The sequence below is a fragment of the Mustela erminea genome, chromosome 9, assembly GCF_009829155.1.
Source record: "Mustela erminea isolate mMusErm1 chromosome 9, mMusErm1.Pri, whole genome shotgun sequence".
Lineage (NCBI taxonomy): Eukaryota > Metazoa > Chordata > Mammalia > Carnivora > Mustelidae > Mustela > Mustela erminea.
In genome coordinates, this window is record NC_045622.1 from 19340222 (window position 1) to 19362504 (window position 22283).

At 39.8% G+C, this 22283-nt stretch overlaps 1 protein-coding gene across 13 annotated transcripts in view; it reads left to right on the top strand.

Moving 5' to 3' along the window:
* Nucleotides 1-2414: 2414 nt before the first annotated feature.
* The window catches only part of VWA5A (von Willebrand factor A domain containing 5A), a 29004-nt gene continuing 9135 nt past the window's right edge, over nucleotides 2415-22283 (top strand). The window contains exons 1-15 of one of the 13 annotated variants that reach the window (XM_032357016.1): nucleotides 2415-2485; nucleotides 3439-3478; nucleotides 5196-5253; nucleotides 5373-5575; nucleotides 5811-6033; nucleotides 6155-6330; nucleotides 6595-6709; nucleotides 10809-10978; nucleotides 11242-11330; nucleotides 11536-11680; nucleotides 12110-12189; nucleotides 19965-20079; nucleotides 20763-20927; nucleotides 21210-21310; nucleotides 21617-21870. In XM_032357016.1, coding sequence (XP_032212907.1) covers nucleotides 5211-5253; nucleotides 5373-5575; nucleotides 5811-6033; nucleotides 6155-6330; nucleotides 6595-6709; nucleotides 10809-10978; nucleotides 11242-11330; nucleotides 11536-11680; nucleotides 12110-12189; nucleotides 19965-20079; nucleotides 20763-20927; nucleotides 21210-21310; nucleotides 21617-21870 — 1879 coding nt within the window. In that variant the 5' untranslated portion in view covers nucleotides 2415-2485; nucleotides 3439-3478; nucleotides 5196-5210. Of the gene's footprint in view, nucleotides 2486-2767; nucleotides 2886-3100; nucleotides 3265-3438; nucleotides 3499-5195; nucleotides 5254-5372; nucleotides 5576-5810; nucleotides 6034-6154; nucleotides 6331-6594; nucleotides 6710-10808; nucleotides 10979-11241; nucleotides 11331-11535; nucleotides 11681-12109; nucleotides 12190-19964; nucleotides 20080-20762; nucleotides 20928-21209; nucleotides 21311-21616; nucleotides 21871-22283 lie in introns of those variants that run through there. The other 12 variants (XM_032357023.1, XM_032357018.1, XM_032357025.1 and 9 more) reach the window with 12 other exon arrangements.

The following is a 22283-nucleotide window of genomic DNA, read 5'->3' on the forward strand; positions in this document are numbered from 1 at the left end:
CCCAAGTGCCCTGTGTTAAGTTATTTCTATGCAGTAACACAAACAGCTCTTCTTTCAGGAAGGGAAAAACTGTGGAAAGAACTGGATGGAAATAAGCAGCATTCTATGATCAACACACACGGGCATAAACAGAGTCTATGTGTTGTCTTGGTAGGTGCGGAAATGGATCAGACACTGTTCTCATAATTACAGACCTCTCTCTCATTTTCTATCAATATGCTTTTCATATTCAAAAGAAGTTGTTGGCTTTAAAAGTTTACTCTTCTTATTGATCATAATCAGATATAGGGAGGTGAAGGAGCGTGTGGCACAGAGCCCAGATAAGTGTTATGAATCATAGAGAAATTCATTACTTTCTCCTGTAAAATCTGTGTTAATACAGTGGTTCTACTCCATGAAAGCCTCGGGGACTTGGGACCCTTCTGTCTTGTGGACTCTCATTCTTAGGGGTTCTCACCCTAGTCTCCATAGTCCAAAGTGGCTCAGAATGTATCTGCATTCCCATCAGTGAATAGGAAGAGGGGAAAGTGAGGAGGTCATAATCTTTTCTTCGAAAGGGTGTGGTGTGATGTTGCCCATGTCATTTTTTATTTCCCATTGGCCAGAACTTAGTCCTAAGGTCACACATTTAGTTTTAAGGGAGGCTGGGAAATGTCCTTAATTCTGAATGGACATAGACTTGGCTCAACTTGGGGTAAACTTGAGAGTTGATATTGGAGGATGCTTAGCAACATGCAGTCACAAGGACAGATTTTTGGGTGAAGACACCTAATCTAAAGTAGGTTTTGTTTATTCTCTATTATATTACAAATTTTGTTTTCCTTAAGCATTTATACTATCAGATATTTTCTTTTTTATTTACTTGCTTATTTGTTTATTGAATATTTCTTCCCCCTGTAATGTAAACTTCACCTAGGAAAGGGTCTTTGTGTCTTGTTATTGCTACAATGACAGTTTTTAGAACAGTGCCTTGCCTACAGTAGAAGTCCAATAATTTTATGTTGACTAAAAGAATGAGTAACATTTTCTCTTTTACTCTCTGATCATTGGATTCATTTAATAGTCTATATACAAAGAATGAAATTATTCACTGTGTTTATGGAAAGTATGAATAAGCAGATAAATAAAATGTATTCATATTTTTAATGGCTATAAAGGTCTGTTTAATTATGTCTATTGTGCCAAGTACAGAGGTCTTTCATATAAGTGTCCTTCTGATAACCAGCATCATGGGTATGTTTCCTGATTCGGTTCCTTCCAACCCAGATGCCATGCAGAGTCTGTGGCAGATGTCTAGTTTTAATTTCTCTAGTTCAGCTGGGTCAGATGATAAACTGTCTGTTTTTCCAGCATCTCCCTGTTGTTGATCAGACACTGCAGCCAACAGAAGTTACAGTCAGGAGAAACAATACCAGATGTGATTTCTACCAAAAGCAAAGGGTCATTCCCTTTCACAATTAATTTGGTACATGTAAGGAACATAGTCCCAAAGCTTAATTATGATAAAATAGAATCTGTGCTTATATTGTGCTTCACTATATGTGTGTGTGTGTGTGTGCACGCACGCGCGCACACACACACAGACATACAGACACACAGATATCACATCCATTAAGATCCCTTTGGTCTTTAGTAACAACCCAGAGAAGTAGGTATGCCATTATTTTCATTTTGCAAATAAGATAAACTCAGAGAAAGTAGATGGGAATGACATTGCAGAGACCAAAATTAACCTGAGTTTTCATACATATATTCTCTTGAACCTATACATAGTCTCAATGGTAATATGATTCTTTTAAGTGTCAGATTTAGCATCATTTTGAAATAGAGAAGACATAAGAAACTTGATTGCTTCTAGTATCCTTTAGCCGGAAAATAAGCATAGATGTTCTCACTTAATTTGTTACCCCCACCATCAAAAAACCCAAAAAACAAAAACAAACAAACAAAAAAACCCCAAACCCAAACCAAACACCTTAATTTTATGGTCCCAATGAAAACCCATAAACCACCCATGATTGGCAGACTTGGTCCCTGTAAGCATTGCCCTGTCTCCTCCTCATCCCCTCTGGCCACCCCTTCCCCCCATGATGTTAGGAAGGATGTTAGGAAGTCAATGATATAATGCCCATAAAGGTCAGGGCCTATCACACAGTATTATTAGTAGGGCCCAGTGCACAGTAAGCCCTTGATAATTAAATCTGTTACAGAAAGATGATGTGATCTGATGTGATTGTTGCTCTTCAAGCATTTCACTGGTTAAAGAAAATCTCTTCCCTTTGCCTATCCTCCGATGGTTCCCTCACTGAGACTAGGCAAAGGAAAACAAGCAAACATCATAGGGTTGAAGAATTTTCCCTTGATCCCTTAATCAGGCAGTCGCTACTTTATAACCGGTCCCTAGAAGGGGCAGGTCTTCCCAGAAATTATGTCAGCAGCTGTTTTCTGCTACCTGTGACTCAGAGCCCTCAGACCTCCTGAAAAGGTAGGTGACCTGCGGCTGCGCTCGCTGGGGCTGAATCCCAGCCCTCCACTCTAGTGGTTGAGACCCGTTCTTTTCCCATCGCCAAATCTGCGGGGGCTTGTTTTGACTGCAAGCCCAGGGGGTGGGAAATTGAGTTCTGGTGTTAGGTCTCTGGAGGTTTTCTGCAGGTTTGGCAGTTTAGGGGAGTTTTATGAGGGCTGGATAGGGGATTTAGGCATCCCTGATCCTCTCAAGGTCTTTTTAAATTTTTATTTTATAACTTTTCTTCTCTTTTATTTTACCTTTGTCTCTTTCTTTTTTGTAGAAAATTAATGTTTTCTCATTTTTATCTAATTTCATGCTGTGGAAAGGAAGTTTAAAACCCAGCTGGATTGCAGCCCCTAATCCCTTTCGTATAGAGGTATTGGAGGGGCGGACTGTGATCCCTTCCGCTAATGCTTGGACGCTGCAAACCTAGAACTGAAAGTTTAAAGATTAAATCGCTTCCTCTTTCTGTCTAAGCCCCACTGCGTATTCAAATCGCCTCTTGCGCTGGATCACGAGTTTTCAGCTGGTTCCCCGCAGCAAGCTGCAGGGGTGTGGCTCGCTGCGCCACTGGCTCGCGGGCTCCTCTTTCTCCCTGGCGGGGGGCGGAACTGCAAGGAGCCCAGACTCCTGGATTCCTGAGGGGTCCACCTTCACACGCAGCCCCTGGCTTAGGGGGCTTCTTCAAGTTGCCTCGGATTCAGCGCTTTGACCTTGGTCAGCTGCTGTGGTCAGTCTTTGCCACCTGTTGCTAGGTGCATTTCTGAAATGCCATCCCGAGGGGCCCAGGACTAATTGTGACCCACTTCAGTTTGTACTGGGAACGGTGGGAGAGAAGCTGCAGAAACGCAAATTTTCCTCAGTGAGGGATTTGTTCTGGGGACATAAGGCTGGTTTATGTTTTGTTTTTGATTGGTTTTGTTTTGTAGGAGATCGCTCTCTGCTCTCTCCGCCTGGAAGCCACCCTTGGTGAGTATCGCCAACCCTTGGTGAGTATCGCCAACCCTTGGAGTTTGCTTGCCTGACGTTTCTTCACCTGTTGCTCCCCTGTGTCCTGGGTCCTTCTCCTGTTTTAAGCTTCCTCCGGATGTTATTAGAAATTCTTCCCTCCCCCAGCGACAGCCTGTTCCCCCAGAGAGCTTACGCCAGTCAAGTGTCTGAATGAGAACCCTTTTCCTGAGGATTCTCTCCTCGCTACAACTGGCTCTGCCCTCTGTGTTTCTATCAAACACGGACCATTTTAGCTACACTCAGTTTTTATCCAGTTCTTTAAGATAACAAACACCAAACCAAAAGCCTGATTTATTTGGTGCCGATTTGTGGAGGTGGGACACAGTCTACAAGAAGCACCATCGCTATGAGACAGATGAGTCACAGGGAGTTGCTCTGGTTGGGGGTAGGGTGTGAGGTTTTAAACAGTGATTGGGATGAGCATAAAGGGTCTAGAAGCATTTCTGCCAAAAGCTTCAGGATCCGTGAGGGGGGTGTTGTTCTGGGAAGGAAAGTTGCCCTTCTCAAGAACCTACATGTTTTTCTGGACTGTGGACTGTGGATTCCTGAGTGAAGTTTGGGCTTCCCCTGGACTCATCTGCCCTGGGACTCTGGATAAACACATTAATTTCACTTTCCTTCAGCATTCCCTGGGCACCAGGCAATTCTATTTTAGTTCCTTAAGTTGTATTTTCAGTGAAAAGTCCCCTAACTGGTACTGGAAATTGCAGATTGTGTCACCCTTGACAGAGCAGGGAGAGGCAACATCACAAGTGATTCTGTTCAGAGTGGTTGGAGGGCAGCTTCTAGGGCTACTAGGGCCAATGATTAGTACAAGACCTACCTGCTTATTCTCCGGGTTAAAGAATCATAATGTAAATCATAATTTAGGTATGTAAATTTATCTCCTTGTTACCATATTACGTGAAGTGGTGGTCTAAGATTATAATAAAATTCGGAAGATACGGTTAGGACAGCATGATTTAAAACAGAGGATGTGTTCCATACATGATATGTATATATGTATATCAGAATACCGTGGACAGAGGAAACAAACAGTGGTTTCAGTTGTGAGCCCCAAAAGAAAAGCCACAAGGGTAAGTGATCTAAGTTGCAGGGGCCCATTTTAGATCAAGCAGTTCCTTATGAAGCAGGTCTCTGGGTAGCATGATGCAAAGTTAACAGCCAAGGTCTGTTTAACAACTGTAATAATTATAACAGGAGCAACACTAGTCTATTACCATTGATTAAATGCTTCCCATAGACCAGGCACTCTTCAAGGGATTTCCCATATATAAATTTACATATGCGTATATGAGAAATGGTTTTCATTTTAGAAGGAGAACACTGAGTTTCACAGGGGTTAAGTTCATTATACCCATATACCTAAGGAATGGTATATTACATATACTTGTGAAAAAGTGGAACTGGTATTTGACCCAGCTTCGGGGTGTTTCAGAGACTTCCTGTGTAGTAGGGACTTTGTAAATCTTACTGCTTCCCCATCTGGGTCTGGCATTTAGAAGGAGCCCTCCCATTGGCTTCTTTGTCCCTGTCTTTATAGCTTCTTTCTCCTTCCAGCTCCATCATTAGTCCTCTGAATGTATTCTTATGCCAGAGAGTAGCATATAAAGTCTGGCATTTGAATAGATATCCCCCAACATATTACTGTATTCATGATGTATCTTTTTCACAGTAGTCCGGTATCACCATGGTGCTCCAGGGTGGCCTACTAACCCGCAGAGAGGAACCAGGTAAGCCTGATTCATGACCCTTACTTGCCACTATATCTTTGGCATCTGGCTCCATGCCTGGCAGACAGGAGGCCTTCTACTAAAGTTTGTTCACCTCTTGAACTCTGGTCTATCTCCAGTACCCCTGAAGAGCATCTCTGTGACCTTGTCCATTCGTGAGTTTGTGGCTGGTGTGTCTGCTACCTTGAACTATAAGAATGAGGAGGAAGTTCCTTTGGAGACCTTCTTTGTGTTCCCCATGGATGATGACTCAGCTGTCTACAGCTTTGAGGCTGAGATGGATGGGGAGAAAATTAAAGCAGAATTAAAGGAGAAGGCAAAGGTACTAGGGATAAGTAGATTATCCCCTCCCTTCTTATTTCCTTAGTGCATACTCTTAGAATCTCTACGAATGCACCTTCAAAAAAGTGCTGATATGGAATGCTTTCTTCTACTCCCCCCTGGCTTCTGTTTTCCTAAAATCACCTGGGTGGGGGGTGGGAATCAATCAGAGGCATATAAAGTACACCTGTGAGCTTCACAGGCCTTCTCCATCGCCTCTATTTCTCTGTTCTTAGGCCCACAGCATCTATGAGAGTGCCATCAGCAACCGCCGCCAAGCTTTCCTACTGGAGGAGGACAAGTACTCCAAGGACGTCTTCTGTTGCAGTGTGGGGAACCTGAACCCAGGGTCGAATGTAGCGCTCACCCTGAAGTATGTGCAGGAGCTCCCCCTGGAAGCAGATGGAGCCCTGCGCTACGTGCTCCCAGCTGTCTTGAATCCTCGATATCGTGGCTCTGGTGAGTCTCCTTTCTTTTCAAATCCTGGCAGTGGGTGGTATAATTTGGGAAGTCCCCTCAAGGTTGTAGGGGTGCTAAGAAGTGTAGGAAGGGGAAACAGAACTAAAGTCACTTTTTGTAGGATCATTTGAGGACAGTTGTCTTGATATGAAGACTCCCGTAGTTCCTTTGGAGGACTTGCCATATACCCTCAGCATGGTTGCCACCATCAGTTCCCAGCATGGCATTGAGAGGGTCCAGTCCAACTGCGCCTTCAGTCCTACCAAGTACCTTGGAGAAGATAAGACTTCTGCCCAGGTAATTCATAAGAAAGCACTGTTATTGCCAGCACCCCTATTCTTTGGGTTCTGATCTTGTTCCAGAATGGTCCTTACTTTCCTTATTAACTAGAGGGAATCCTACTTTCTTCCTTTTTAATCCCCATTTCTTCTCCAGTGCCTTCTCCCCATTCTTGTCTCCCCACACTCCCTCGTGGAGGAAGTAGCTCTCAGCCCTGACCTCAGCCGCACACAGCAAGCAGTGATAGTTCTAACATGGATCTTTTCCTTGTTCTCAACTCAGGTTTCCTTGGCTGATGGACACAAATTCGATCGAGATGTGGAGCTCCTGATTTACTACAGTGAGGTGCATACCCCCACTGTAGCTGTGGAGATGGGGCAACCTAGAGACAACTCAGGTATTCTCTTCCTTCCTTTGTATGGCGACCTAAAGGGGGAACTCCTGTCTTAGAATTAGCCTCAAATTACCCTCACTTTTCTTTCCTCCTATCCAGTAGTGGGTAAAACATTCAAAGAGCTTACATTATAGTGTGCAAAAATGGTCAGATACAAAGAGTGCCCATCTACGCGGTTGTGTCTCCTAGGCAGATTAAGATGATCAGTAGATAACTAGATCAAGGGTATGGACACATAATTCACAAGAGGAAACACAACTAGTTTACGAACATAAGTGACAATAATCAGTCTCTACAAGTGCAAATTAAAATAAAATAAAAACAACTGGAAGTTTGTATCTCTTAATCCCTTTTATCGATTTCTATTCTATCCTATCCCATTATCTATTACCTATTTTACAAAGAGGTATATACTTCCAGTTGCAAAATAAGTAAGTCACAGAGATGAAGAGGAGAGCACAGGGAATAGAATCAGTAAGATTGTAATAATGTTGTTCGGTGGTGGATGGGGACTATACTTACTGCAGTAAGTGCTGAGTAATGTATAGAGTTGTTAAATCATTATGTTGTATACCAGAAATTAACATGACACTATGTTAATTATACTTCAGTAAAAAAGTAAGTATTCATTTGTAGGGAAAAAAACAAAATAAAAATAATGATTGTGACATTTTCCCTTTTCAAACTATCGAAGATTTCCAAATACCCCATCATCCGTTTCCAGAGAGTTTTCATCTTGCCCTGGTATCTTAATTACTAAGACTAAGTTTTAGTCTGTTAACAAATTTAGTTTCCTAATTTCTTGTGTTTTCTAAATTCTCCTGTCTATATGTGTACTTTCCTTACGATTATAACTGGTACCACCCATGTCAGTCTATTGCTCTCTTGGGGCCTTCCTGGGAAGCCATGCCCCTGGATTGCAGGGACCATGAAGCCTGATTAGAGAGATACTGCCACTTCTGAAGCATTTTCCACCTTGGTTGAATGGAAGGATGTTTGGGAACAGTCATAGTCAAAGTGCTATAGCTTGGGTTAGGTTCTTTCTTCTGTTAACTACAACCACTGTGAAGACAGTTTCCTGTACTACAGGAAGAGCTCCTTAGTTTGTCCTCACTGGTTCAACCACTTTTCCTCCAGGCAAACTATCCATGCTAAAGCCCTTAGAGGGGCTCCCAGCTTCAACCAGTTCTGCTCTTCCATGAGGCTCCACACTCTGTATGTTAGTTGAGTCCTTTTGTACTGGTTCTGTCCTTTCCCTTTGGTGGGTTCCCCTTGGGTGTCCAGGAAATAGTCCCACAGTACTGGGAGTCTGGTCTTCAGTCAGGATTATTTTATTATACCACAGAAAGTTGAATATTGCTGAATCTTAAAAGATACGAATTGAGATCTTAGTTCCTTTCCTTCCAAGCAGTTCCCTTGGCCCCGATGTGGAATTCCCCATCTTTTCCTATGGTGGGCTTTGCAGGCCAGAGGGGGACATTAGGAGCAGCTTTTATGATCTTGTGAATCCCTCCTAGCAGGGCCATTCAAGTCTGGCCTTCTAGATCATCTATCTGGTCAAGATAACTTGCTGTTTCCATCCATATAAAGAAACAAATGACAACTGGCAGCTTGGCTCACTAAAACCATTGAGAGTCTGCCAAATGAAGCATACCACTACATGATGAAAATACAAAATTTGGGGATGCCTGGGTGGCTCATTTGGTTAAGCAGCTGCCTTCAGCTCAGGTCATTATCCCAGCATCCTGGGATCGAGTCCCACATCGGGCTCCTTGCTCCGCAGGGAGCCTGCTTCTCCCTCTTCCACTCTGTCTGCCTGTGCGCTCGCTCACTCTCTCTCTGTCTCTGACAAATAAATAAATAAAACCTTAAAAAAAAAAGAAAATACAAAATTTGTATTTTTTAAACTTAAAATGTACTTAATCATATTAACATGATTTTTTAAAAAACTATATGTATAATTTAATAAAAAATGTGATATCACCTTGCACCAGTTAGAATGGCCAAAATTAGCAAGACAGGAAACAACATGTGTTGGAGAGGATGTGGAGAAAGGGGAACCCTCTTCCACTGTTGGTGGGAATGCAAGTTGGTGCAGCCACTTTGGAGAACAGTGTGGAGATTCCTTAAGAAATTAAAAATAGAGCTTCTCTATGACCCTGCAATTGCACTACTGGGTATTTACCCCGAAGATACAGATGTCGTGAAAAGAAGGGCCATCTGTACCCCAATGTTTATAGCAGCAATGGCCATGGTCACCACACTGTGGAAAGAACCAAGATGCCCCTCAACGGACGAATGGATAAGGAAGATGTGGTCCATATACACTATGGAGTATTATGCCTCCATCAGAAAGGACGAATACCCAACTTTTGTAGCAACATGGACAGGACTGGAAGAGATGATTCTGAGTGAAATAAGTCAAGCAGAGAGAGTCAATTATCATATGGTTTCACTTATTTGTGGAGCATAACAAATAGCATGGAGGACAAGGGGAGTTAGAGAGGAGAGGGAGTTGGGGGAAATTGGAAGGGGAGTGAACCATGAGAGACTATGGACTCTGAAAAACAATCTGAGGGGTTTGAAGCGGCGGGAGGTGGGAGGTCGGGGTACCAGGTGGTGGGTATTATAGAGGGCACGGATTGCATGGAGCACTGGGTGTGGTGCAAAAACAATACTGTTATGCTGAAAATTAAAAAATAAACTTTCTAAAATTATTATTAAGAGTTTAACCAGAGTTAAACCCTAGGTTGAATTCCTTAAATGTATGATACCACTTAACCCTTAAAATAATCTTGAATCAGGTGTTAGTGCTTGGATTCTTCAGATGGAGAAACTGAGGCTAGCAAGTTGAGGAGATAGGGCTGGAAATATCTTATTTAAAAATGAGGAAGTGGAAACTCATGTAGGTGGAAATAACTTGAGCTGTGCCAAAAGGAATTATAGTAGAAATACCTAGATGGTCCATACTGTGTATCTGGTACTGTTTTAAACACATGAGGTATATATTTCATTGTCCTGGCAACCTTTCTGATTTACCAGTCTAGCGCCAATCCCACTACAATTCAGCAGTCTCTTAAAATGGAAAGACATTTACCTTACCTATTAAAAAAAAAAGCTTCTCTTCCACTATGCATCTAGAGATCCGGATTTTTTAGAAGCTATCCTTGAACCAGCGTTTAAGCACGTGTTTGTTGAGCTGCTCCCATTTTATTTGGAAGCTACTTTGTCATTGGGGTATCCCAGGGTTAAGAGATGAAACTGAGCCACGTCCTGTAGGTGTACTGAATCCCAAGGCTACTGAGAATTTAAATGCATCATCCCGGAATCACTTTATAATGATAGGATATTGGAATTCCATTCTTTGTCAACTTATATATTTCTGAACTGTAAAACAAGTGGATATAACTCAGCCCTTCTCATTTTTCATTTCTATCTCAGTACTAACATTTCAGTTCCTGCATCAGTTTTCACTTGTTCCTCAAAATAAAATCAGAGCTTTGACAACTTGGTAACAAAGGCCAGACTCCCATAGGTTTCCTCCATAGCATTGTTTGGGTGATGCTATTAGTTCTGGAGATGTTTCATACCCAAAGCAGACAGACCTTCCTTGGTGTGTATGACGCTATACTCTCAGCTCTTGCAAACTGTCAATATAAGAACTGCTTATGAGCATCATGTTTTCAAAAGTGTAATTAAAGACTTAAACAAGGACCCACGTGATAAATTTTCCATTGATTTGATTTGAAAGGAAGGTGTCTCTGCAAATAAATCGGCTCGGTTCTTCTGGCAAATGCTGGAACATTTTAACTTCATGATTTCACTTATCTACCTAGCTACTAGGAAACTAGCATCCAAATCTATATTTATTGCTTATGCTTGGTAACTTCTACCTTCTTTTTTCTCTTTCATGTCTTTTCTGCTTCTGTATCTTTTGTGTTTATAACTCACCTCAGACCCTTTGCCAGGAGACACAGAATGAAGATCAAACGGTGTTTTAGGTTTGGGTTTTCTCAGCTCCCTATATAAATAACACACTACAATCGATTCTTGAGGTCTTTACTATTCTTGAATTCCTTTTTATGCTACAATGTCTTTGTAGATGGTTTCATGAAAGATCCGTCTGCGATGGTGTGTTTCTACCCAAATATCCCAGAAACTCAGTCACCAGTTGTCTCTGGAGAATTCATCTTCCTCATGGACCGCTCAGGAAGTATGCAGTCCCCCATAAGTAAACAGATTAACTCTCAGCTACGCATAGAGGCAGCCAAGGTAAAACTAGTTCCTTTCTCTTTCTGGTAATATGCACAAATAGGGATTATTTAACTCGGGTTAAATTTAGGGTCCATCTGGAACTTTGGGTGTGTTCCCCATCTGGGCTCTTTCTAACATGACCACTCTGAGGCTAGCCTTGGAATATAGGGGCCTGGACTCATGAAGCGGGTGAAGGTCTACCCCATCAAGAGTTCGACTGGCAGCATCCATGTGTCTGAGAAGATTCTCTCGAGCTGTCTCCCTGTACTCTCTTCCTTCAGGAAACGCTGATTTTGCTTCTGAAGAGTTTGCCTATGGGCTGTTACTTCAATATCTATGGATTCGGAAGTTCCTATGAGGCATTCTTTCCGTAAGTTTCTAGAAAGCCCATTGAGGGTCCAAAAATATACTTTAGAGGAAGGACTAGATTGTTGAAGGGGGTTGCTGCACAGATGGCTTTGGCTTTGGCTATTTCAGGTGAGGGTGTTTATGGTGGGGACATCTCAGTTCCGGGACTCGGTGCTGCATGATACTGAAGAGCATGATGTCACTGGGCATGTTTGTTTTTTTCTCAGGAATAGTGTGAAATACACTCAGCAGACCATGGAGGAGGCACTGAGGAGAGTTAAACTTATGCAGGCTAACCTGGGGGGCACGGAAATCTTGACACCACTCCAAATCATTTACAGGCAACCTCCCGTTGAGGGCCACCCCCTTCAGGTAGGAACTGAAAGAGACAAAGGGAATGAAAAATCTCTGTTCAAAAATCCATACCCCTGAACTTCATTGTAGCATTGGTAAAATACGATATATAATTCAGAGTCTTCTGTCATACGGTAAAGAGAAGAAGACAAGAGGCATGTAATAGAATTCCTCTTCCTTGGCTCCATGCTGTGGGCTGTGGGTGATGGAAGTCCTTTTGTAGAAGCCTTAGATGAGACGAGAAGGGGGAGGTGAGGAAAATCCCAGGTGCCCAGCAAACCTTGTGAGGATGTGGTGCAAGGGACCGTGGAAAATTAGGGACCTTGTGCCAGTCTGAGGAGGCATCAGTCTCTGCAACACAGTGGTCAATTTTTTCCAAGGGCGAATTCTGGTATCTTAAAAATGATCTTCACAGAGATTTCATGAATGTCTTCTTTCTTTCGACAGCTTTTTGTCTTCACAGATGGAGAAGTTGCTGACACGTTTAATATAATTAATGAAGTCAAGAGGAACAGGCTGAGGCACAGGTAGGAAGAGAATGTGGTTTCTGGGTGACTGACCCAGCTTAGTCTAAACTACGTGATACCAGTGTTGATATTGCTTTTAGAAGATAGACTAATTCAAGAATTTTAGTTTTACCAGCTGACAAGTTTTTTCTATATCATTTCCCCCTCTCTACTTAAAGGTAAAAGTAATTTTCTAAATAACATCAGTAACACCACAAAGTCATTGTTCTTTAGTCTTTCTAAACCACAATGGAAACAAAAATTGAATAGCAAGACAGTTTATTTAAACTATATTTTTGTCAAACTAAAACATACACAAAGGTACACAAATCATAAGTATACAGCTGATCACTGTATCACTGTGATCACTACTAACTTCATTCTCTCCAAAGGAAATCGCTTTTCTAACTTATAACACCATGGATTATTTTTGCTTGTTTTTTTTTTAAATTAATTTGCTTGTTTTTAAATACAAATAAATGGGTTATACAATATGTTTTTGTTTCTGTGTATCTTCTTCCCCTCAGCAGTATGTTGATATTCATACATAATTTGCATGAAGCTGTGGTTAATATTTATTGGTGTATAGTATTCCATAAGGTGATTTTGCCACAATTTATTTATTGATTCTACTGCTGACAGACTTTGGTTTAGCTGCTAAAAATAATTCTTCTATCACTATCCTAGCATTCTTATATATGTATTTTTTTGCACATACACACATATGCATGTATACATACTGATTTTATATATATGTGTATGTATTTACATATACATACAAAATTTTTTTGAGTTGACATAGTTGTAGAATTTATTGGGAATGCCAAATAGTTTTCCAAGTTATTGTACTAATTTAATTCATACCAGCATTGTATGAGGGTTCTAGTTGCCCAGCTTCCTATCCAAAATTTGGCATTGTTTGTCTTTGTAAATCTTACCTAATTTTATAGGTGTAAAGTGGTATCTCATTATGGTTTTAATTTGCATTTTCCTGGTAACTAATGAAGTTGAGTGTCTTTTCACATTTATTAACCTGTTGGATGTCCTGTTTTGTGATGTACCTTCAAGTCTCTTCTATTTTTTTTCTGTTAGACTTTCTTCTTTTACTGATCTCTAGTTCTGTCTGTGGTCAAGACATAAGAACTTTATTAGTACGTTCTGGAACTATATTTTTTCCTATTCTGTAGCTATCCTTTTCACTCTCAGGATGATATTTATTGATTAATAGTTGTTGTTCACTTTAGTATAATTTAATTTTTTAGTCTTTACCTTTACAGTTAATGTTCTCTGTGTCCTGTTAGAAAGTCTTTCCCTACCCAAGGTAATGAAGCTACTTTTGTTCATTATTTTCCAGAAGTTTTATTATTTTTTTCTCTTATAGTTAGACCTGTAATTTGCCTGGATTTTATTTTTATGCATTGTGGAAGGTAGGGGCCAGTTTTCATTATCTCTTTATGTGGATATCAAATTGACCTTGTACCATTTATTGGTAAGTTTGTCCTTTCCTCCTCAATGTACAGTGTCATTTCATCACAAATAAGCATCTACACATGTATTGATTATTTCTGGATCCTTTGTTCCATTCTGTGAGTCTCTTTATCTAGACGCGTGCTAGAACAATAACAGATAAATTTTTGTAGCTTTTTGAGAAATTTTGATTCCCAGTAGAGTAAGTACTCAACTTTGTTTTTTTTCCTCAAGATTGTCTCAGCTATTCATGACTTGATATTTGTATTTTAGAATTAGCTTGTCAATTTTTACCTAAAAAGTAGACTGTTGAGATGTTAATTAGAACTGTATTGACCTTAGGGGTGCATGGCTGTCTCAGTCAGTAGAACATTTGGCTCTGGATCTTGAGGTTGTGAGTTTGAGCCCCAAGTTGAGCATAGATATTATTTCAAAAAAGAGAATTGCATTGATTTTATAGGTCAGTTTTGGGAGAATTTAGTATTTACCAAATTGAGTATTCTAATCTATATACATGGTATGTCCATCTATTTATTTAGGTCTATCTTGATTCTTCTATATATGTGCTTCCCATATTTTATTTAAGAAATTTAAACTATGGGGGCGCCTGGGTGGCTCAGTGGGTTAAAGCCTCTGCCTTCAGCTCAGGTCATGATCCCAGGGTTCTGGGATCAAGCCCCACATCAGGCTCTCTGCTCAGCGGGGACCCTGCTTCCCCCTGTCTGTGCCTGCCTCTCTGCCCACTTGTGATCTGTCAAATAAATAAATTAAAAAAAAAATTTAAACTGTAGAGAAGTTGCAAGAATAGAACAATATACTCTTCCACCAGATGTCAACATTTTCCCCCATTTGCTTCACCTTTTTATTTCTCTGAAATACTTGAGAGCAAGCCACTGATACTGTAATTCTTCATATGCAAATAATAATGCACTCACCTTCAAAGAATAAGGGCATCCTGATAAATAACCACAATAAAACTACTAAATGGAGGGTATTTAATGTTGAGATGATACTGTTATCTAAATATAGGCCATATTTGCCAAGTTTTCTTTTTTGTAAGAAATTTTTCAAAAAGATTTACTTCTTTACTTTAGAGAGAGAGGGAGCGAGAGAGTGTATGAGTGGGGGGAGGGGCAGAAGGCAAGGGAGAAGGAGAAAACCAGACTCCCTGTTGAGCACAGAGTCTGACCTGGGTTCAGTCTCAAGACCCTGAGATCATGACCTGAGCCAAAAATCAAGAGCTGGATGTTTAATGGACTGAGCCACCTAGGTGCCCCAAGAAATTTTCTAATAATGTCCTTTATAGATTTTTGTCTTTGCTTTTGTTCCAAGAGGAAATCTAAGACCAAGTATTTTCATTGTTATTTTTTTAAATCTTCTTTACTCTAGGAGAGATCCTCAACTTTTCATTATCTTTCATGACACTGGTATTTTAAAAGAGTATTAGTTACTTATTTTTGTAGAATCTCAGTTTATGTTTGTTTGACTATTTAAATTCATGTTTAGGGTAATATTAAATATTTCTTAAAGAACTATTCCAAAAGTAATGTTGGGTCTGGTGATAAGTTTTTTTTTTTAATTTTTTATTTTTTTATAAACATATATTTTTATCCCCAGGGGTACAGGTCTGTGAATCACCAGGTTTACACACTTCACAGCACTCACCAAAGCACATACCCTCCCCAATGTCCATAATCCCACCCCCTTCTCCCAAGCCCCCTCCCCCCAGCAACCCTCAGTTTGTTTTGTGAGATTAAGAGTCACTTATGGTTTGTCTCCCTCCCAATTCCATCTTGTTTCATTGATTCTTCTTCTACCCACTTAAGCCCCCATGTTGCATCACCACTTCCTCATATCAGGGAGATCATATGATAGTTGTCTTTCTCTGCTTGACTTATTTCGCTAAGCATGATACGCTCTAGTTCCATCCATGTTGTCGCAAATGGCAAGATTTCATTTCTTTGGATGGCTGCATAGTATTCCATTGTGTATATATACCACCTCTTCTTGATCCATTCATCTGTTTATGGACATCTGGTCTGGTGATAAGTTTGACCACGTTGTTAGATGTGGTATCTGACAGGTAACTTTGCTATTTTGTCAACATTCTGTTCTTAACAAATATTAGTAGATTCAGCATTCATTGATGATTATTGTCCAGATGTTCTGTCAGTGTTTACAAACAGTGATTTTTAAATTCTGTCAACTTTTCCAGATTAGTTGGCATCCTGTCATAAAGAAGTTTCTCTTTCCCCTCCCTCTCTCCCTTCCCTTTGTTGTATCAATATATACTTTTGGATTCTTCCACTATTTTTCAATTTTTTAAGATTTGTTACTTTCATTTTTCATTTAGATTCTCAAAATTCCAGATTTGGCTTGTGGAAGCTGCATTTCACTTTCTTCTATGTCTTTTTTCATGTGTATCTTTGGTTTTTGAAGATTTCCTTTCATTCTTAAAAAAGAATTTCAAATTCACCTGTACTTTCCCATTTCTGTAGCCGGCTATTTATACAAGAAGCTTATTTTAGTGAAAATGAAAAACAGAAGTCAATGTTTGAGTATTAGGTGTAACTCTTCATTACTGAGCTCTTACTGATTATAGGCATTTTTGGCAGACTAAAGCAGCAAATGTTAATTTTTTTTTTAACTGATGCCCCTACTTCCAAGGTAATGACATAAAATTTCTTTCTTTTTCTATTCCGTATTTGTGTTTTCTTTCCTTCATGATGAAAAATCTGGTTTCCCATAAAATTAGTAAATATATTCATTTCCTTAATCCAACAATACACACCAAATCTCTCTATGTTTTCTAATTCTCTGTGTAGATGTTTTCATGCCTTTTTTAAATTAGATTTTTCCTCTGTGTGATTTTTCTTCTATTTTAAATAGTATTTTTGAAACATTTTATTTTCTGGGCATTTATTTCTATGTAGAAATTGATTCTAATTGTTTTTAAAATTTACATTGACTTTTTTATTCAGTGACTTTGTCTTATTTAAATATTAATTCTAATAGTATATTTGTAGATACTTGTAGATTTTCTATGGATAATCATGTTTGCAAATAACATCAGCCTTATTTTTTTCCTTTCCAGTCCTTAAACCTTTATTTTTCTTCCCTTCTCAGTTGCCCCAGAAAAGAGGTTTAGCACCAACCTGAATAGATGTGGTCATAGCTGGCATTCTTATCTTATTTAGGCCTTCAGAGGGGACATGTTCGACACTGCATAAGTAACTGATTTTTGGGCACCTGGGTGGCTCATTCGGTTGGCTAAGTGGCTGCCTTAGGCTCGGGTCATGATCCCAGGGTCCTGGGATCAAGCCCTGAATCAGGCTGCCTGCTCAGTGAGGAGCCTGAGTCCCCCCTCCCTCTGCCTGCTGCTCCCCCTGCTTGTGCTCTCTTTCTCACTTTTTCTCTCTCTCTCAAAATAAATAAAATCTTTAAAAAAAAATAGGTGTGATTGTGGGCTATCAGGTTTTTGTTTTTGTTTTTTATAGATATTTTTTATCAGATTAAGGAAATCTTACTTCTGTTTTCAGAGTTGTCAGGTTAAGGAAATTTCACTTCTGTTTTGAGAGTTCTTTGCTCCTTTTTTTTTTTTTTTAACAAAAATAAGTGACTCTTGAATTACATCAAATGCATTTTATGTATCTATTGAGATAAGTGCACGATTTTATCCTTTTTTTCTTTTAATGGGTGAATTATAATGACAAGTATTAGACTAACTAACCTTGCCTTTCTGAAATAGACCCAAATTTGTTGTGATCTGTTAACCTTTTCTATGTATTTTTGGATTCAGTTGGCAAATACCTGCTTAGGATTTTTAAATCTATTTCTGTGAGAAATATCGACTGGAACCTTTCTTTTCTTATAACATTCTTGTCAGGTTTTGAAATAAGTGTTATATATAAAAGCATAATAAAATGAGTTGAAAAGAGTTGTGTATTTTTCTGTTATCTTAAAGATTTTCTTTATTAAATGTTCTAGTTTACCTTTTAGTAAAGAAGTTGATGGGAGGTTTTTTTGTGGGAAAGTTTTTAAATCTCTTTCATAGAAATGAACTATTCAGACTTCTTTATGTCTTTTTTGGGCCTTTGTATATTTTATCTAAATTTTCAAATTTTATCTAAAATTTCAGATTTTCAAATTTCTTTGCATAAAATTCTCTTATGCTGTATTGCCTCATGCTGTTGTTACATTTTGTAGAATCTGTGATATATTACCTTTTCATTCCTAATGTTGTTTATTTGTGTCCTGTTTTTTTTCCTTGTCCTAAATCCTTGTCAATTTTAATAATCCTTCCAGAGCATCAGCACTTTTAGGTTTTTAAATCCTATCTATTATATGGTAACTTTTTATATCATAATGCTTGCCCCCATATTTATTATTTCCCTTTAAATTTGCACTCATATATATTCATTTCCCTTTCAATTCTTTGGGATTATTGGCTGTTCTCTTTCTAACACCTGGAGATGGATGCTTAGGTAGTTGATTTCGAGACTGCTTTTTCTGTTCTTTTCTTTTCTTTTTTAAAGATTTTATTTATTTGACAGAGATCACAAATAGGCAGAGAGGCTGACAGAGAGAGGGGGGAAGCAGGCTCCCCGCTGAGCAGAGAGCCCTGCTTTTTCTTTTCTAATATATGAATTTAGATCCCTAGATTTAAGGATATCTACATCTGAATCTTCAACCTGGATCTGTCACTTTCCATTGACATCCATTTAAGAAGATTTTTCTAATTAACCATTTTGATTTTCTAAAGCCTATGTTGTTCAGCGGTACCATGTATAATTTCCCAATATTTGGGGATTTTTCTATTCTTCATTAGTTGTCAGATATTTTATGTGAAAAGTTGTAGAAGTTCTTTGAGCCTCCAGGTGATGTTATCTTCCCTCTGCAAGGATGTATTCTTTGCTTCTGATGGGTTGCTAGACTAGGAGCAGATAATCTGGGTCCAGTTAGAGTCAAGGAAGCTTCAGTCATTTGATGGCTGGTTCATTTCAGATTCATCTCTGCCTCTGGGCTTAGTTCTACAGGGTTTATTATTAAAACACCTGGGGTGTCTATGAGGGCACCTTCTCTCTGGAAAGTCCAAGTCTGAAACCGCTTGGCTTTTCAGGCCTTGAGCCATCCATTTTGTACTTGGCACTAGCTTTAAGGGATAACGGGATACCAGATGCCAGGCTCATCTCTCTTACCTCCCTCCTATTCCATGTCATGGCCCATAGATTCCTGTTGTCTTGGTAACCATTTGATGTTCAAAAAGATTATTAAGAATATTTTATACAGCTTTTCCAGTTCTCTACTGGCTGAAACAGCTTTGGCATTGCTGTGAGCAGAATGTCCTATGGCATTCTACTTCAAGTCAAAAATCATATATTTAAGTTCCCTTGTGCTGCTTGCTGGCTGTTTGGATAAATCAGCTAAACTCCCTAAGTCTTAGTTTCCTCATTTGAAAATGGGCATAATAGCAGTACTTACCTGATGAGTTTACTTACTCTGAGGGTTCAAAGGTATGCCTAAGTAAAGCATTGGGAACTGTGCTTGACACAAAATATGTGATAATGTAAATTTTTGCCATTATTATATTTCTTCTTCTTATCACCCACAAGAAGCACGTAAGTTCTAAGCATATTGTTAGCCATCAATAAATATTGTTGGCTTTAGTTTTATACATAAGACACTTAACATACACATAAATGCCCTTTGTAAGCCATAAGGAATATACACTTCAGTTGTAAGATTGGGTGGGAAATTTGAAGGTGATAATATCAAGATGCTGGCAAGCTGTGGTCTCTAGGGAGCACGTTCAAAGGTAGGTTACCATAATTAGAAGTTCAGTTCGTAGCCCTACAAATTTAGAATATTAATCCTGATGCTTATGTCATTAGAGTTGGGGATGATGACTCATACTAACCTAATTCAAAAGAGACTGTTACATAACCCAAAAATTCCAGTGTATTAATTTACAATGAGAAATCTTGTTATGCCTTCTAAAAATGCTTCTATTGCTATTACCAACACATTCTGTTTATAGACAGTTGTATTTATTTGGGAAGCCAAATTGTGATTAAAAAGCTTGGTGCACATGGATTATGGCCGGGAGAGAACTCTCCAGTTAGAACTCTTTGGTCTCCTGAAATATAGAATATGCTCAACATTTTGTAGCCCTTATGCTTTTGGTCAAAGAAGTAGACTATCTCTTTAGGTAGATAACTAAAGAGAAACTAAAAGATAAAGATAACTAAGGATAACTGACTCTGTGTATTAATTTTATAATTTTACTCCTTAGTGCCTGTCTCTAAGCTCTTACCCTTGTATAATTGCAGATGTTTCTCTTTTGGAATTGGAGAAGGAGCCTCTACCAGCCTAATAAAAGGCATTGCCCGAGTGGCAGGTGGCACTTCAGAATTTATCACAGGCAAGGACAGGATGCAGTCCAAGGTGAGGGACAGGCCTTGCGTCATAGCAGGTGATTCAGAGGGAGTGTGGAGCAGAGGCCAGGAGACATTGTCATAAGGGCAGAAGCAACAGTTTGTCACCAGGAATCATATTTTTATATCCATAGTGCCTTGGGCTATAATACATAGTGGGGCTAATTTGGGCTTTGTGTAAAAAGGGCCCACTGTAGTTTCTGGAGGAATGGCATCTGGGCTGACTGGTTGGAAGCTCAGAGACAAGATGCTGGAAGAGGTTAGAGCTTTGTGTTTAAGACCGGAAATAGAGAAACAGAATTTTGACCGTTGTGATTGAGATTCTAGATGTGTGCTTGAGGAACCCTTTTGGTTGGCCATATCCTATCCTCCATGCACATGAGACAAAGAAAACGAGAAGGAGCAATTGTTGTATGTCTGGTAGATGGGTAGAGGTGGTACACTGATACTCCATTCGATTCGTATACACAAAGGAGGGCATCTTCTAGCTCTGCTTATATTTGTAAGTTCCTCTTTCTCGGGTGGTGGTATCCTTTGCCTTATCCTTCATTACCACGTCCTAGTAGAGTATTAAGGAATAGACATAGCATATACTGTGTTGCCTAGAATCTGGTACATAATAAATATTCAGCTAACAGTTGTTATTATTGCTAATGTTCTTTTGTGCTTATTCTGTTCTCTTTCCTCCACTAGGCTCTCAGGGCCCTGAAATATGCTCTACAGCCTGCAGTAGAGGATGTTTCTGTGACCTGGGAATTGCCTGCTAAATTGTCTGCTAAAATGCTTTCGCCAGAACAAACTGTCCTCTATAAGGGCCAGAGGTTAATCGTCTATGCCCTTTTGAGCGGGACCATGCCTGTGAGTTCCTATTCTTGTGTGTTCTTCTCATCAGAGTAGCTACTTCCCTAAACTCTGCTCTGGACAATTTTCTTAAAACTGGTGAATCTCATCAAGAGATCACAGTACTTGCCAGGTGGAGCCAGCCTACCCCCCTGCTTCATAATTTCAGGTTTCTGATTCTCTGAGCTGCCTGGTTCCTAGTCAGATGTTTTAATGCATTGCGTTGGGGAGTGGCCTCAGTTGTGATCTTCTCTTGATGTCCTCTCCCTTCCATCATGTCTACTTGTCTCTACTTTGTAGCCAGCAGAGGCAACAGGAGAAGTCTACCTCAAGTATACATTCCAGGGCAAGAGTTTCGACAATAGGGTGACATTTTCTCTACAGCCCAAGCCTGATGACAAGTGAGAATTCAGTTTTGCTTTGCTACTTTCTTTCTCTCTCCCTCTCTTCTTTCCTCCCCCTCCCTCCTTTCTTCTTTCTTTCTTTTTTTTTTTTTTATCTCTGCCATCATTGAGAAGGTTGTTTTCTTTCTTTTAATTTGGGGGGCTCAGTTGTGTCCCTACAATCATAATCACTTCACCTTTCTAACCCATTCAAGTCTTATTTCTCCCTTTATCTGCCTTTTTCCTCTCTGCTAACTTCCGAGGGCCCTGAGTAACTGGCACATGAGTGCGCTTCCCTAAATCACGGGAGTGTTTCTCTTTCAGCTTCACCATTCATCGCCTTGCTGCCAAGTCCTTTCTCCACGCCAAGGACATGGGCTTCAGGGATACCCCAGCTAATGATAAAAAAGATGTGCTGAAAATCAGCATTGATTGTGGAGTCATTAGCTCCCAGACAGCCTTCGTTGCCGTCAGTAAGAATTCCAACAAGCCAGTTCAGGGGCCTCTGGCTTGTAGGGACATTCCAAGGCCAGTTCTTTTGGGTGCAGCTTCAGTGATGCCAAGACGCTGTTCAGGTGGTGAGTTTTACCTCCTTGGAACACATGTCAATTAAGGGGCCCTGGGTATCTAAGCACATCATTTGAAGTGAAAGCCTGGGATGTTGAATTTTTCGCCTGTCCCTCCAATCTAGGATTTCTTGCTGGTGCGGTGCCTTTCTAGGAAACTAGAAAATATGCCATAGGCAAGGATATTTTAAATTATCCCAGAGCAGGGAAAAAAAACAAGGACAATTGAAACAGAAAGTGCACATAAACATTGAGTACTCAAACTGTCTAAATCTGAAGCTGATCTTATTGATAATTTGATGGTTAGTGATTATACAGATGGCTGATGGTAGTGATCTAGGAGTGTTAGGGAATGGGTGTCCCAGGTCAAAGCCAAGCATGCTTGAGAATAGATGGGAGGGACTTGAAGGTTAGCGTCAGGTGGA